The sequence below is a fragment of the Neltuma alba genome, unplaced genomic scaffold, assembly GCF_004799145.2.
Source record: "Neltuma alba isolate B1F8T4 unplaced genomic scaffold, ASM479914v2 tig00004432_pilon, whole genome shotgun sequence".
In the NCBI taxonomy this organism is placed as follows: domain Eukaryota; kingdom Viridiplantae; phylum Streptophyta; class Magnoliopsida; order Fabales; family Fabaceae; genus Neltuma; species Neltuma alba.
Window position 1 is genome coordinate 311,240 of NW_021633704.1, and position 17,337 is coordinate 328,576.

At 36.7% G+C, this 17,337-nt stretch overlaps 2 protein-coding genes and 1 long non-coding RNA gene across 3 annotated transcripts; 2 read left to right on the top strand and 1 right to left on the bottom strand.

Moving 5' to 3' along the window:
• The first annotated feature begins 270 nt into the window (after nt 1-270).
• LOC114744703 (protein AUXIN SIGNALING F-BOX 2) lies at nt 271-6,174 on the top strand. Its single transcript, XM_028932872.1, has 4 exons — nt 271-1,458; nt 3,645-4,137; nt 4,512-5,305; nt 5,604-6,174. The coding sequence occupies exons 1-3, from the start codon at nt 956-958 to the stop codon at nt 5,265-5,267; spliced, it is 1,752 nt and encodes a 583-aa protein (XP_028788705.1). The 5' UTR covers nt 271-955; the 3' UTR covers nt 5,268-5,305; nt 5,604-6,174.
• A 2,121-nt stretch (nt 6,175-8,295) lies between these two features.
• LOC114744722 (uncharacterized) lies at nt 8,296-11,464 on the bottom strand. Its single transcript, XR_003740137.1, has 2 exons — nt 10,970-11,464; nt 8,296-8,618 (listed from the first exon to the last, which is right to left on the bottom strand). It is a non-coding gene; the product is annotated as an uncharacterized LOC114744722 (long non-coding RNA).
• A 2,766-nt stretch (nt 11,465-14,230) lies between these two features.
• Nucleotides 14,231-16,858, top strand: LOC114744720 (uncharacterized). Its single transcript, XM_028932892.1, has 2 exons — nt 14,231-16,264; nt 16,362-16,858. Exon 1 carries the CDS (start codon nt 14,520-14,522, stop codon nt 16,260-16,262), a length of 1,743 nt encoding a protein of 580 aa, XP_028788725.1. The 5' UTR covers nt 14,231-14,519; the 3' UTR covers nt 16,263-16,264; nt 16,362-16,858.
• Nucleotides 16,859-17,337: the final 479 nt, after the last annotated feature.

Below are 17,337 nucleotides of genomic sequence, written 5' to 3' on the forward strand. Positions count from 1 at the left end.
AAATGTCTTTTTTATTTTTTCGGTTGCCAGTGAATTTCCATAAATTGGTCTGACCGTCAGACTCAACTCAATTACTGCGCTGGATTTTCACTTTTCTTGGAACGAATATGCCGCTCGCATGTGCGTGATTTGGGTACGCGGCGAAAGCCGAGGGCGCGTGCGCACCAGGGCGCATGTTAGTGATGGTGGCTTTGATTTCCTCATTTCCTCCCTCTCATTATTGTCGTTATCTTCATAGCCAGCCATGTCTGTGCGCAGTATCGGCTCAGCTTTGGTGGAGAGCTGACACCAGATCATACTTTCAAATAAATAATTGCAATAATTAAACCCCTTTAATTGAAAATTCTCTCTTTCTCCCTTCTTCTCTTCTGCTTTTGCTGTGATACGCTTCAGGGTTGTGCTGCAAATTACCAGTTCCTTCCTTGTCCATTCGCCCTCTTCATCGGGTAAAAGTGATGGTGGATTGTATTATGCGAAGGATCCTCTTTTTCAGTGACCCAAATCGTTAATTATCTATACCACCACATTAAATATATGTGTTAGATCTTCTGGGTCTTACTATTCAGTGGATCTCAGATTCTCCAAATTTATTTTCCGTCTGAATGGTTCCTGGAAGCTGACAAAGCCTGGTCTCAAGTCTTCACACAGAGAGAGAGAGAGAGAGAGAGAGAGAGAGCGCTTTGGGGGAAGCGCGTATTTTCTGTGTTCAGGGAATTATCAGCTTGAAAAAGTGGAAGCAAGTACTTCGTACATTGCTTTATTTATACTGATTGATTGCTTTTGATTTTCTGCTGGGAAGAAAATTTTCCTCTTCTTTTGGCTATTCATACCCCTATCCTCTCGATTGTTGCTTTTACTTCAGCAGCTGTTTTAGCTTGATTGTAAGTCACAAACTAGGTACATCTCTGCCAATTCATCTTCGAAACTTTTGGTTCCTTGAGCTCCTGAGTAGAAAATGGAGTGTAAGAGGAAGAAGGAATGGCCAGAGTCAAACGATTCAAATCGAGCTACAACTTTTCCTGATGAGGTTCTGGAACGAGTTCTGAGTCTGCTAAAATCACACAAAGATCGAAGCTCTGTTTCCTTGGTTTGCAAAGACTGGTATAACGCTGAACGATGGTCTAGAAGTCATGTGTTCATTGGAAACTGTTATTCTGTGTCTCCTGAGATCTTGACCCGTCGATTCCCAAACATACGGAGTGTGACATTAAAAGGGAAGCCTCGTTTCTCAGATTTCAACTTAGTCCCTCCTAACTGGGGAGCTGATATTCATTCATGGCTTATGGTGTTTGAGAAAAAATATCCATTGCTTCAGGAGTTGAGGCTTAAGAGGATGACTGTGACTGATGAGAGCCTTGAGTTTTTGTCTTTGTCCTTTCCCAATTTCAAAGCTCTTTCGCTTCTGAGTTGTGATGGATTCAGCACCGATGGATTGGCTGCAATTGCCACTAATTGCAAGTAAGAATTATTTTGAGGTCCTTGTTCAGAAAATATAAATTTTGATTCATTTCTGGGTTTGTTGGCATGATTGACATATTGCTTTTGCCTCGCTTGTCATTCATCTCCTTTTGAATAGCTTAACGCTATGAGATCAAAGAATAATACAATGTTAATGAATCACCGGTTCATTTGATGCGCGCGGGCTTTACTTTTCTTGTTTCCATTAATCTGGCGATATTTTTGTTTTCATATGAAATCCTTTCTCATCATGTGGAGAAGGAAACGGGCTTCCCTGCTTACAGTTGCGGATATGAAGATATCAGTCTCACTATTTTGTAACATAACTCCTTGTTCAGTTTCTTTATTGACGGGACCTTTTACCTGTAAATGAGACGTTTGGTGGATATTTTTTATCTTGATATACCCATAAATTTCCCCACTTGTTTTGTCTAGAAGATGAAACAATAAGATGGTTAAAATCTGTATGTTTTATGCATGCTTGTGATTTACGTTAGTGTCAACACTGTCAGTTTCTTCAAGAGTCTCAGATATTTTGTCATAGCTATCTCTGCTCCATGCTTTCATGAAAAAGTACTATATGAGATTTTGAGGTACAGATCACACAAATCTTATGGTTTTCATCCAATTGTGACGCAAATAGAGTCCAATCAACTATCATAGAATTGCAAATTTGTTGACAAATTTCACAGTGGGTTTACTTGAAATCGAATTGTAGTTTTTTCTCTGGTTTGCTGAATACTTCTGCTACTGTTTGGTACTGTTGTCATGAATCCAGTGAGCCAACAAGGCGACATTTTGATGTGCATATTCTTTATGTTTTATATGTTTATTTGTTCTCCTTATCGTGTGCCTTTTTGTAACTTCAACAGTATATTAAGGAATATCATCCACGCAAACAAACCTCAAGTCTCTCTCGTTCTCTCTGTGTGTGTGTGTGTGTGTGTGTATTGTGTGCTATACATATTGTCTGCGTATATATTCCTTTTCTTTTCCAAATTTTGAAGCGGTCAACTCATTTATTGGTTGGTAATCGGTTTTTTGAGTTTTTGTTCTTGTTTTCACTACAAAGGTAAGATTTTGGTAGCACTTGTCACTTTATATGCTTCATTTTCCCTTCTTTAGATGTGCATGAAAACTGATTTTGATGGATGAGTATGATCATCGAATTCTCTTCTTACATTCTTTCCTTGAAAACCTTATTAGCTTCGAAATTACCATTTTGGAACTGGTGCTTATGGATGGTGCACTAAAGTGAATTGATGCTTTTACTATGCAAGAATTGAACTTTTCTAATCCATATTTGCATTTCATGTTCCAATAAAATTCCATGATATGGCATCTATTGATTTGCAGATTTTTCTCCATAATTTATGTATTTATTTGAGATTCTCTTTTTGAGTACAATGGTTAATTGCCATGATGGTGCTTAAATATCATTTCCTTCTGGTGTAATCTTTATGCATCAACTTCGGTAGTGGAAACAGAATCTCTCTATAAAGCTTTTCCCTTTTGTATACGCTGAAGAAAAAGCAGGAGGTGGGGGGGGGGGGGCTCCTTTCTGTATGATGTAACTTTGACGATTGAGAATAAACTGAGTGGCAACGTGGTAATATTCCTTATCCGTGCCCACAAAAAACTGTAGCTAAGGCCCAGGGAATCAACTAATATTTGTTCTTCTAGAAGGTGGCATTCCTTCTCTTCTAGTGCAGCCAGATACGAGAATTGGCTTAATTGAGTCTTTTCATATTGTATGACTGAGAATCTAGTTATTTTTTAGCAGGTGTAGTAAAGTTGATATCACTCTTACATTGTGATTTTAGTCTCTAAATCATTGGGTGACAAGGGAAAAAATTCATCAGTATAAAGATCAATTAGTTGGAATGCTGGGAGATCCGTGCAATGTTCTGCGGAACTTTACATTCCTAGCAGTTACAACCTTGAATTGCATGGTAATAGAATGATATGCGAGTAAGATGCAAGCACCTGGCTGATTTGACTTGCGATTTATGCTAATTTCTCAAGCTCTAACTAGCACGGTATATATATGCATTCTCCCCAGTCATCGTCAGGTGTAACTACTAACTAGCAATTTGAATTAATCAATTAAATTCTTTCTATAAGCCTCTTAATTTATGGGCTCATTGCTGCATTTGACCCTTGAGTTTTGTTCTACTTGGTTGCAGGAACTTGACAGAGCTTGACATTCAGGAGAATGGCATTGAAGATAGAAGTGGTAATTGGTTGAGCTGTTTCCCTGAGAGCTTCACATCGCTGGAAGTACTTAACTTTGCCAACCTGCAAAGTGATGTAAATTTTGATGCACTTGAGAGGCTTGTCAGTAGGTGCAAATCATTTAAGACTTTGAAGGTTAATAAAAGCATAACATTGGAACAATTACAAAGGTTGCTTGTTCATGCTCCTCAATTAGTGGAGCTCGGTACTGGCACATTTTCAGAAGAGCTGACAGCGCAGCAGTACTCTGAGCTGGAAACTGCATTCAACAATTGTAAAAATATTCACACCCTATCTGGTTTATGGGAAGCTACGGCACAATTTCTTCCAGTTCTGTACCCTGCTTGCACAAATCTCACTTTCTTGAATTTGAGTTATTCTACCCTTGACGGAGATGACCTTGCTAAGCTCCTTGTTCACTGTCCAAATCTTAGGCGCCTCTGGGTATGTAATTTGACCTGTTTTCTTTCACATATAGATTTATTTTGTACAGAACTTTCTGAATAGAGAAATCAGCATGCCTTCTCTTTCCCTTGCTATTAATTAATGTGCTACCTGGGATTGAATTCAGTCTTCATTCCATTTGAGATATCTAGCTTTGATAAAACAATTAGACACATGTTTAACCCCTTAAAATAGTCATAGCACTTTCCAAAACCATTCTCCATATAAGGTTTAACACACGTCTTCAAAGATAGCTCCAGGCAAGTTCTTTCTCGTTTGTTCTTGTTTTTCCCAGTTAGTATAGCAGTGTCCTTCTCTTTCACCCGCACACAGGCCTAGAAACGTCTACGTTATTGATTAAATTTCTGAAACAGGTCTTGGACACAGTGGAAGACAAGGGGCTGGAAGCTGTTGGATCATACTGTCCTTTGCTTGAGGAACTGCGTGTTTTTCCTGCAGATCCCTTTGATGAAGGTATTGTCCATGGAGTTACTGAAGCCGGGTTTATTGCTGTGTCTAGTGGATGTCCAAGACTACACTATGTTCTCTACTTTTGCCGTCAGATGACTAACGCTGCTGTAGCTACTGTTGTTCAAAACTGTCCAGACTTCACTCATTTCCGTCTTTGTATAATGAACCCTCATCAGCCAGATTATCAAACAGATGAGCCTATGGATGAGGCTTTCGGGGCAGTTGTAAAGACCTGCACAAAACTCCAGAGGCTTGCAGTGTCAGGTTTGTTGACTGACCTAACATTTGAGTATACAGGGAAGTATGCCAAAAACTTGGAAACACTTTCAGTGGCATTTGCTGGAAGCAGTGATTGGGGTATGCAATGTGTGCTGGAAGGTTGTCCAAAGCTGAGAAAACTAGAGATAAGGGACAGTCCATTTGGCAATGCGGCGCTTCTATCGGGTTTGGAGAAGTATGAATCAATGAGGTCGCTGTGGATGTCAGACTGCAATGTGACAATGAATGGCGCTAGATATTTGGCCAAAGAAATGCCCAGGTTGAATGTGGAAGTGATAAAGGAAGAAGGAATTGATAACAGTAAAGCTGATAAAGTTTATGTTTATCGTTCTGTTGCTGGTCCAAGAAGGGATGCCCCTCCGTTTGTTCTCACTCTCTGAAGGGTACATGTACGGCTTTGAAGATCATGAAGTGCTCGGTAATCTCTATTTCCTGCTCAGACACACGACGGATGAACAATCATTAAGTACACCAATGACCACTTTAAAAGTGACAGGGCATATTTCATACCTAATTCAGTATATAGATATGCATGCGTCTTTATTCTACTACTGATCTAATTTTCATGCAGGGTAGAGTAAGTGTTAGTGAGAGCCAACTTGGTATTTGAAACCCTCCTCAAAATGCTGTTCCAAGTCTTAAGATTCATTCTGCTTTATTCAGAAGGTCTGGTACTGGTTTCAACTAATCCCATTTGCACAAATTTTGTTTTTCAGCCTGTGGAAGATCCTAGAGGAACAGCCTACGTGCAGACACCAGCATTGATGATCATGCCCCAATAGTATCTGTATGACATTTGAAATTCCTTTACACGCAACAATATCAAGCCCTGAGGATTATACACTAAGGAATTTGAAGGAGGCTGATGTGATGGTGCTTGGTTGTCTCGTTGAGGTCAATAATAGCTCTAGCCTGTGGTGCACAGTGAAGACACGCCCCCCCTTTTTTTTAATTACCTCAGACTAAATTCTTTTCATGAGCAGCATTAAGGATGTTATTTATTTAGGACTGTACTACGTAAGCGAAAACACTTGGTTGACAGATTAACATCTCAGTGCAGAAAAGATCAACTTTTTCCTTCTGATCAGCTGCAAAAATCAGAGAGTAAAAGGGTAAAAAGAAAGGTGATTGATGATCAGAAGATGCCATGGAGAAAAAGTTGATCTCCTGGTACTTTATGGTTGATCAGAATGTATTCTAATACCCTAGACATGTCATGCGAGAAATAATTCTCATTTCTATAATTTATGAAAGAAGTGTTGAATAAATTCTCTGGTAGTTGTCAAAGTTGTCCCATTGGTCTTTGCCTTGAATGTCCTCTTGTGATTTCTAGCATTCAGCTTCATGCTTCACATCCTTCCCTGTTTTTGGAATTGACTTTCGCAAGGTAAGACTGCAGAAAATACATAAACACTATCATCAAGGAGAAAATTTAGGCACTGAGGTTTATATGCCGAAGGTGTTTTATTTAATTAAATTAAAATGTGTATTTTTTAGCTTTATTTTATCCTATGACTAATTCTTGTAATTAACATTTTTATTTTTTTAATTTAAAATCCATTTATCGTAATTGGATTGAATACACTACTTATTAATTATACAAGTTTAAGATCCATCGAAAAAAATTATACAAGTTCAAGCACTATCGGAATTTTTAGAAGTTCTCTACAAAAGTTAAAATTATATTCTTCCCTTAATATAAGACATAATTGCTGAATTAATTTTGGTTCTAAATATAAAATTTATTTCTCATATTTATTAATTTTTTCTAAATTACCTCTATAGATACTCTCTTAATCATAATTAAGTAGAAGAGGGAGAAATGATATTAAGAAAGATTATTAAATATTTTAGAAAAAACATGTCATACTTCTTATGATTAACTAACTTACCTAACTTCCTTAATTTAATTAAATTAGTTAAATAAGTCTTATATTAAGGATCAGAAAAGTAAAACATATCCTTCTTTCAGTAATTTGCTTAGTCTTATATTATCCATATCATAAATAACATAATATCAATGTAAAGATCGAACTACAAGGAGATCCCGAGTTGGGAGGTTGGAATCATGTTAGAATCGTGTTTAATCTGTGAACTTAGAGTGGGTAGTATGGGTTGAGCTTGCGAGTTCAACCCGCCAACCACCCATAAGGTGATGGATTGGATTGAAAAAAATAGAGACTATTTTGATGCGGTTCTTTTCAGCCCACCAGCTCTTTAATTTTTTTTTTAATTTTTTTTTACAATTTTAATTTTAATTTTAATACAAAAGTTTTATCATTTTCACTTAATTTACATATAACCTTATATTTTGTTAAGACTTTGATTCTAAATTTGATTTCTTATTTTTTTATTGTTTTACTATTTTTATACTAATAAAATAAATATTAACAATGAATTATATGTTTATATTTCAACTTTTGAGATTAATTTAATTATATAATTATACAAAAATATAAGAATAAGAAGAATTTGGCCTATAAAAATTTATAATTTAATTTAAAAAATGTTAAATATATGTGTAGAAAAATTTTTTTAAAAAAAGATGAAGGTTGGCAGGCTTGGCGGGATGAGCTAGCAAAATGTGAGCCTGCCAGGACGCGATTTTTTTAGGACCGGCTAGCATGGTCTCAAGCCCGCAGTGGGCTGGCTCGTTTTATCAGCTCTATGTGAACTCGTGAAGGTTTTAAAAAGAATTCATGATAATATTTTTAATTTAATTTTGAATCATGCTTTTGTTGTGAAATGCTAATTGATTTTTTTGTTAAAATATATTCTATAGGAAAACTAGAATTAAACTTAAATCTGATGAGTTGATAGATTTATGAATGAATTGAAAAAAGAAAACGTTATCTTTCAAGACTAAACCATCAATTTATTTGTGTGAAAAACTTCATTTCCTTTCCATCTTGTTTCATTCCGAGCATATATACACATAAATTCCTTGCTAATATGAAATATAATATCTACACCATATCTTGAACTTTTAAAACATTCAATCCAATTAAGTACTGGCAAAACTTGGTTCAAGTAATAAGGCATGCTTGAGCACAACAGTTTGTAAATATTTTTTCCCAAGCCAACAGCGGTTGAGAAATTGCTATAATATCAAATTTTTAAGATTGGTCGCTCAATCCTATATTTTAGATCAACATCATTTTCATAAATTTAATAAATGTGCATTAATACCTTTTTATATAAATTTCGTTGGCACAAGTGCTCGGCATAACTCTTACACGCATTCTAAGGTTTATGCTACAAATCTTATATTTAATACCAAAATTACTTTTCATCTTTTGAAAAAAAAAAAGAAGAATTTGTTTTTTTGGGGGGGGGGAGCGTTTTTAATTTTATTTTTGGGCTTTAAGGCATGCAATCCACCAAAAATGCTTACATCCGTTACTGGAGTTAATGGAAATGTGGAAAGATATTATATTAACTTTTTTCGTTTGGAGCTCAAATACAATGCTACACCAAAAATTAATTTTTGAGGTCAAATCAAAACTTGGAGAAAAAACTATAGTGACTAAAATGGCCTTTTGCCGCCTTCTTCTGTTCAATCTTTTGCTTCTAAAAATGATCTTCTTAAAGAAACCCCTCACCGTCTCATAATTAACTGCTTGAGCAAGCAGAACATCAAACGTCTTTCAAATATTGCAGCTTTGTACTTCCACACGATTATTACCTGCCATGCTTAATATCTGTAGGTCCCACATTCTTTAGAGCTGGCCCTACCACAATCATCATCTAACTCAAATTTAAAGAGATAATCACTTCAAAATCAGGTTAGGCAAGAGGTCCATTTTCTGATATGCATGCTTAGTATTCGATCATGCAACAGTTTATTAATGTCTATAGGTGTGTACTACTACTGCTCTTATCCCTATATGCACATATCACCATTTAGTGAATCATAGCAGCATAAGTATACTTATGGTAAGCCATCTTAATCACATTTCTGGCTAATAATTGATAATAACCGTATCAGCCTTTTGGTCATGCAGGACCCATCCCATGATCTCCAGACACATCATTTTCTTGCAGTATAAGTTGTAGAAACAGAAAAGCACTAACTTCACCTAGTCACAGTGCTATTATAATGATGATGATGATGATGATAATTGGTCAAAAACAGTGAAACAGACTGGGTTTTAATTCAAATAGCTACACCTGTTGCTTCTACTCATCGAGTTCAAGTCACTATTCTCAAGCTCAATTTTTTGCTGCTTTGGACATCATGCATGTGCTAAAAACAGGGTTAGTAAAGGAAGAAGAAGAAGATCAGGAAAGCAGGAAAAACAAGAAAAATTGCAACATGTTCTCTGTTTATATTTCTTTAATTCAAGGGGAAAAAACCAAGCTTTGAGTAATTAAGGATGTAATTTTGTTGACTTTAAGGGTTAAGCATATGTAATATAATATAATAGAGACCTGAGTACGCCATTAATGTCCCATGTGAAAGTTATAATCAAGAAAAACAGTAATACTACCTAACAGCCGCGACTAAGTGTGGTCGGTTCCATCTCCATTTTTTTTCGCTTCTAAGGTTTCTGTCAATTTTATGGGGTCCAAAAGGGAGAGAGAAGATTCCATATACAAGAGTATCATATGGCAGTGTCAATATCAATGAATAATTCAATCCAAATAAGCCCCTTTCATGCTTCAAATCGAGGTTGAAAACCTGAAGATTCTCAAATCTGATCCTACGTCTTTTAGCTCAAGAAGATACAATTTATATCAATTTCAAGCAACCTGCTTAAGAAAAGGCTAATAATAGAGACTATCATCTAATTTGAATTTTATTATAACAATATTTGACATCATTTTCAACTATTTTCCATTGCTTAATCCCCAAATCAATTCATAATGACAATTATTGCTCTTTTTTTTTTCCCCCCTCCAGTGATAGGTGGAATGATTATTATATGACCCATTTATTTCATCATACAGAACTACTTCAAGAATCATACAACCTTATCAAGCAATCTTCAGTTTCATTGTTTTACTCTTTTTTTGTTATATTGGTTAGGAATCATCTTGCCTCTCTGTGCAAAAGATATCGTTTAATATTTCTTTTTCTCTTCAAAGCTAAGGTATTTTCAGACCTTAGCTGAATCCTTCAATTTCACTTCTTCCATACTCAAAGGCAACACAGTATATTGCTTTTGCCTATGAGTGGCCTTCTCTACCTAACATATAAAAGGGAAGGAAAAAAGAAAGAAGAAAAATAGCACACATTTGGAAGACTTCAACATTAATCCTATTGGTCATGCAGTGAATGTTGAACTTCTCCAGCTAACAAAACCAATGATCCGTGATCATCATTACTACTGGTTTAACTTTCAAACTAAATTATACTGGAAAGAGGAAGGAAGCCACAGGCAGCTAAAATTTGAATTTTTGACGATCGCTTTATATGATAAATAGTAACTTGGGAATTAGGATAGCTCAGATGAATGAGACTAGTTTGGACAAGAGAGCAGAGGACCCATGTTGTCTACAATGAAATATAAAAGCTAATATAAAGTGAAAGGAGAATGCCTTGGGTAAATTTGATTTACAAAAGAACAAATAAACTAATCTAAGAAACAGACAGGTTTTAACACATTTAACAAATCCATCAACATGTTTTATGGGACGGAGTTATATAAACAAATCTACGCAGATTGGCATTTGTGCAAGATACGGGCCCCTCTGGCCCTTGGATTGAGGCATGTGGAAAACTGCACACAGCAAGCAATTATGCTTAATGGGGAAGAAATAATATTTTCTAATGGGAATTTTTACTACTTTAGCTTGATGAGCAGGTTGGCCCAGCGACCCCAAAGGCTCAACTTTTTTTGAGATTTTGCAATAAGCAAGCGTATTTTACTTTTACTGAATGACTCTAGACCTAGAGGATTGGTCTAGGAAAGGCAAAGTATGCAAGGCCACGTTACCCCAAAGAAAATGGAATTAGAATCCGTGAGCAGCAGAGTAAAGGGAATTCTCAATTTTGTCATTTAATCGAACAGTGTATGTGCAAAGCCTACAGTGGATCAGTATCACATCACGGGTCATTCAAGCGAAAAATAAAAATTACCTAATATCTCATTGATGGTGTGCCAAGGATTAAAACGAGGTGCCGTGATACTCTGTACCGCGCCAAATTTCCCCCATAAAATCCTGCAAAAGTTCATGCTCTCGGTGGGGAATAATGGTCAATATCTTCAAGCTTTTCTAGGGATTGTCATGACAAGTGGCAGCTTTACTCTTTTGCTTTGGACCAGCCTGGCGCTCTCTCTCTCTCTCTCTCGTGAACCCTCCTTGTCTACTACACTACTTACTCATCTAATGAAATTATATGATGAAAGATGCTCACTTTTTAAGATACAGGCATCCCACAATGTGATTGAGGATTTGATGATCTTGCGGCTGAAATCCCATCTGGGGAAACCTCTGTCTAGTGAGGATGAAGGCAGAGTAGAGAAGAACCCTTTTTATTTTTTTGGCGTTTGTTGGGTAGGGAAGCTCGCAAGGCACAAAAAGGGGATGAAAAAGGAAGCAACTTTCTCTGAATTAGTTAAGAGATTTATTGAGTGCCACTTCCAATGCAAAAGGTGGAGCAAGGAGAGGGGGGAGAGAGAGAGAGAGGCTCAAGGCATCCCAGAAAGGGGTTCTTCACATGGTGGTGGGGGGTGGGGTTGTGCGCTTGTGACTCTCATTTCTCATTGAAAGCTACCCATTTGCTTTTGCTTACCTAATCAAAGCTCTTGTGTCCTCATTAGAGAGTGGTCCATGCACATATCTCTGCTTCCATTTACTCTCTTTCCTGTTAATTTCACTTAGTTGCTTCTCTTTGATCTTGTAATGTCATATCCTGTATATTGCCCATATAATGACACAGGTATAACATAAGGAATTTGATTGTATTGACTTCATTTATTGTATTCTTTTGGAATTTTGGTCATGGGAGCAGGTAAAGTTTTTTCTCACCGAAAACAAAAAATAGCCACCTACAGGATTTAAAAAAGTTGATTGAATAATTGATTATAGATAAAGGATTATATATTAGTTTTTTTAATAAAAAAAACTTTTGAACGAATAATTATTAAATAATTTAACTGAGAGAATAATTAATAATTAGTCAAATACAACCATGGCTCGTCCTTGGCTCCTTGCTGGTTGCCACAGATTACCATAAGCACATCCTTAATTAATCATGTTGAACTTTTACAATGGAAGTAAACTTTTAATATGGCACGGGGTATAAAAGAAACCGTTAACTAATAAAATCTGCTATTAAATAGGGAAAATCACTAACAGGTCCCATAGAAGGCAATTTATTACTCTGAGGTCCCACAAAATGTCAAAATCACTAACAGGTCCCAAGGGACCTCAGAGTAATATTTTCGTTTTGTAAAATGACATTACTGCCCCTCATATTCCAGATTCACATTTGCTCTGTCATTACGATTTACAACCTCAGCAGCGACTATTAACAACCTAATGAGAGGGCGTTAACAACCCTAGCAGTATCCGTTAACAACTTACTTTATAGAATTATATAACCTCTACATAAGAGTAAATTATAACCAAATAATATAATACAACAACTTTAACACTAAAATGGGAAGCTTTTTGATATCATTAAGAATTTTAACTAGATCCAATAGGATTATAGTAATATTTTAATACGAATATCCATTTACAACCTCAACAGTAACTATTAACAACCGAATGAGAAGGCATTAACAACCTAAGCAGTATCAGTTAACAACTTACTTTATAGAATATATAACCTCCGCATAAGTGTAAATTATAACCAAATAGTATAATACAACAACTTTAATACTAAAATGGGAAGCTTTTTGATATCATTAAGAATTTTAACTAAACCCAATAGGATTATAGCAACATTTTAATGCGAAGATCCATTTACAACCTCAATGGTGAGTATTAATAACCCAAAGAGAGCTGTTGACAATCTAGGCAGTATCTATTAACAATTGACTTTATAGGATAATATAACCTCTAACAACTATATAAGATTAACTTTAAGACTATTTAGTTATAGTTTAGTTAGTTATAATTAGAAGTTATATTATCCAATAAAGTTAGTTGTTAACAGACACTGCTAAGATTGTTAACAATTCTCCTTAAGTTATTAATACTTACTGTTGAGGTTGTAAATGGATTTTCGCATTAAAATGTTGCTATAATCCTATTGGGTTTGGTTAAAATTCTTAATGATATCAAAAAGCTTTCCATTTTAGTGTTAAAGTTGTTGTATTATACTATTTGGTTATAATTTACTCTTACGTGGAGGTTATATAATTCTATAAAGTAAATTGTTAACGGCTACTGCTTAGGTTGTTAATGCCCTCTCATTCGGTTGTTAATAATCGCTGTTGAGATTGTAAATGGATATTCGCATTAAAATATTACTATAATCCTATTGGATTTAGTTAAAATTCTTAATGATATCAAAAAGCTTCCCATTTTAGTGTTAAAGTTGTTGTATTATACTATTTGGTTATAATTTACTCTTATGCAGAGGTTATATAATTCTATAAAGTAAGTTGTTAACGGTTATTGCTTAGGTTGTTAATGCTCTTTCATTCGGTTGTTAATAATCGCTGTTGAGATTGTAAATGGATATTCGCATTAAAATATTACTATAATCCTATTGGATCTAGTTAAAATTCTTAATGATATCAAAAAGCTTCCCATTTTAGTGTTAAAGTTGTTGTATTATATTATTTGGTTATAATTTACTCTTATGTAGAGGTTATATAATTCTATAAAGTAAGTTGTTAACGGATACTGCTAGGGTTGTTAATGCCCTCTCATTAGGTTGTTAATAGTCGCTGCTGAGGTTGTAAATCGTAATGACAGAGCAAATGTGAATCTGGAATATGAGGGGCAGTAATGTCAATTTACAAAATGAAAATATTACTCTAAGGTCCCTTGGGACCTATCAGTGATTTTGACATTTCGTGGGACCTCAGAGTAATAAATTGCCTTCTATAGGACCTGTTAGTGATTTTCCCTGTTAAATAACTGTTAACTGATATAACTTTCATGTGTGTTACAACAAAACAAATAAAATATTTTATATACGATTTTTGTAATGTAATGTATAATCATGCATGCATTGCTTCCACCTCACTTGTCTGATTCATATATTACTTCACTTTCTGTCCTATGTTTACGCAGTGTTCTAATATTTTAATGTTCAAGAGACAAATCCATCTTTAGAATCGCCACCGTGTTCCTTTGTTTGTTGTCTCCATTCCACCCTCTTTCTCCGTCTTTAAACAAACTTCCAACCCTCAACAGATCGTGGAGCCCTACTCATCAAAGACAATGTCACAATTGCCCCGACCTTTTTCCGCCACCTAGCTCCTTTATCTGGGTGATCGTCAAGGGTATCTGTGTAAATTAGTGTCCCATAGTCCAACCCGTTATCTGCTACAATCTAAGGATAAGCATAGATCTGTAAGTCAGAGCTTCTCTTTGTTTCTTGGTGATAAGATCGTTTTTCAGAGATTCCATACTCTCTCCAAGCTGCCATTTTTCTTGCCGGAATCTTCACTGGGATTTGACCCTGGAAATGGGTTTGTTTCAGAACCAGTGAAAAAAACGAAAAAATGGGTGGAGAAGAGGGAGGTAGAAAATCTATAGCAGACCAGGATTCGCTGGAATCGTTCGCCGGAGGTTCCAATATCGCGCGAGCTGTCAAGCTTATATCTTCCTTGATTTCTCTTTCCCATTCAGTCAGGGTCTTCGCGGCAAAATGGCAACTGATTCGGAACAAGCTCGAGGAGCTCCATTCAGGGCTAATCGCCGCAGAGGACTGCGATTCCGGCGAGCACCCATCGCTCTCCGGTCTGGTTCCTGCGATACTGGCCACCGTGAACGAGTGCCATGATCTCGCTCGCCGTTGCGTTGATCTTTCGTACAGCGGGAAGCTTTTGATGCAGAGCGATTTGGATGTGATGTTCGCCAGGTTCGCTTGTCACGCGAAGAAGCTATCAGAGGTATACTCAGCTGGTATTTTGACTCACAAGTATGCCCTCGTTGTTTCGAGGCCTAGTCTTGGAGCTTGCAAAGATGATATGAGGTTTTACACGAGGGACTTGCTGACGAGAATGAAGATTGGCGATGTGGGAATGAAGAGGCAGGCCCTGATTAATCTGCACGAAGCTGTAGAGGAAGACGAAAAGTATGTGAAAGTGATTGTGGAAATAGGAGATGTTGTTCATCTTCTAGTAAATTTTCTTGATTCGCCGGAGATGGAAATCCAGGAAGAATCTGCCAAGGTGCTCTCTGTTATCGCAGGCTTTGATTCCTACAGAGGGGTTCTGATCACATCTGGGATTATTGCTCCTCTGATCCGCGTTTTGGAATGTGGGAGTGAGTCAGGGAAGATCGGGGCTGCCAGGTGTTTGATGAAACTAACGTTCAATTCAGACAATGCTTGGTCGGTTTCAGCTCATGGAGGGGTCACTTGCTTGCTCAAAATCTGCTCTAATGGAGAGCCCAAAGGAGAATTGGTTGGTCCTGCTTGTGGGGTACTGAGAAATCTCGTAGGCGTTGAAGAAATAAAGAGATTCATGGTTGAAGAAGGTGCGGTTTCTACGTTTATCAGGCTTGTGAAATCCAGGGACGAAGCGAGTCAGGTAAATTCCATACAATTTATTCAAAGTATAGCCTCTGGAGATGAACAGGTTAGGCAAATGGTGATTAGAGAAGGTGGAATTCGGGCTTTATTACGTATTCTGGATCCTAAATGTTCATGTTCTTCCAAAACCCGGGAGATAGCAATGAGAGCTATTGAAAACTTGTGTTTTTCGTCATCTAGTTCTGTAAGTATATTAATGAGTTATGGCTTTGTGGATCAACTGCTATATTATATTCGTAATGGGGAGGTTTCCATCCAAGAATTGGCTCTGAAAGTAGCGTTCAGCTTCTGTGGAACATCAGAGGAGGCTAGGAAAGCCATGGGCGATGCAGGTTTCATGCCAGAGCTTGTTAAGTTTCTGAATGCAAAATCATTCGAAGTTCGTGAAATGGCAGCTGAGGCCCTCTCTGCCATGGTTATGGTGCCCAAGAACAGAAAGAAATTTGTGCGGGATGACCAAAACATCGCTCTTCTTCTCCAACTGCTTGATCCAAAAGAGGGAAATTCAAGTCACAAGAAGTTCCTAATCTCTATCTTAATGTCATTAACAAGTTGTAACAGTGGGAGAAAAAAGATTGTGAGCTCTGGGTATGCCAAAAACATAGAGAAACTTGCAGAAGCTGAAGTTTCATCAGATGCCAAGAGGCTTGTGAGGAAGCTATCCACGAACAGATTCCGCAGTATGTTGAGTGGAATCTGGCACTCATGAATGTAATTCTTTTGCCCCCAACCTTTTTAAACTGTATATTTACATAAGTGTCTTTTCAAGTTTTGCTAATTCGTTTTCCCAATCTCAATACTTTTCCGGTCTCATTTTCTGTCCTCCCCATGACAAGAAAATAGCTCAGATTTCTGTTGAGATTGTAACCAGAAATGTAGCGATACCCCCAAAACCAAAACAAAAGCTTGATTGTAGATTTTGTTGAGGATACTCTGGCATTACTTTTAGCCATGGCAGATCTGTACCAAAGAAGGCAAGAATTATATCGCCAAAAAGAATGTAATTACTACTCAGTGCTTACAGTTATTTAGAAATACATCAGTTTGGATTTGGACGTTTTCCAGAATAAATATTGTATTCTTGACGAGCTTGTGAATTGGGTGGTGACCACATGGGAAAAAGAGAGAGAAACCAGAATAATGTATAGGGGCATGTGCGTTGGGGCTATCTTTCTTTTCACAAACTTGCAATATAGACAAAGGAAGACAGCGATAGATGAAGCTTCCATCTGTTGTATTTGTCTGGTAGCGATGTGTGTCTTCATGCGGAGTCATCTTCTATGTTTTAATGAAGAATGTTAAACATGTCAATCTTTCTCTCGTGCTTGCTGTCTGAGAATTTCTAGATAAATAACAAAGATTAACCCGCGTGGTTCCCTTTTGTTCATGCTATTTTTATCATCCTCTGAATCACATTGGGAAGATAACTAGTGCGTTAATCCAAGTCCAGACTACTGAGACAGCTTGCTAGGTTCGTGTGGTGTGGAAATTTCTATCTTCTGACGTGCGGTGTGATGATGTCAACGCATTCATCCTCGTCCTGCACCTTAAATTAATTGAAAGTGTTTTACTATCTCTCTTATTGAATAGAAGGGTTAAACAATTAATTTGAACTTGTTAAGAAAACTAAGTTTAAGTACAGAAAGTGACACTATAGGGGAAAAAGATGATACTATAATTTTAATGGGAAGGAAGTAGTGTGTCTCCTAAGTTGACCAATGAGAGTTAGGAGAAAAACATATAAAATAAATAGAATAAAAGTGTTTGAAATTGTATCAACTCGA

What these genes read in the sequence shown, in the direction of transcription:
- LOC114744703 (XM_028932872.1), top strand. Translation starts at nt 956, where the DNA reads ATGGAGTGTAAGAGGAAGAAGGAATGGCCAGAGTCAAACGATTCAAAT. An exon ending in GCAATTGCCACTAATTGCAA is followed by an intron (nt 1,459 to 3,644) that starts GTAAGAATTATT and finishes ACTTGGTTGCAG; the next exon opens with GAACTTGACAGAGCTTGACA. An exon ending in CAAATCTTAGGCGCCTCTGG is followed by an intron (nt 4,138 to 4,511) that starts GTATGTAATTTG and finishes TTTCTGAAACAG; the next exon opens with GTCTTGGACACAGTGGAAGA.
- LOC114744720 (XM_028932892.1), top strand. Translation starts at nt 14,520, where the DNA reads ATGGGTGGAGAAGAGGGAGGTAGAAAATCTATAGCAGACCAGGATTCG.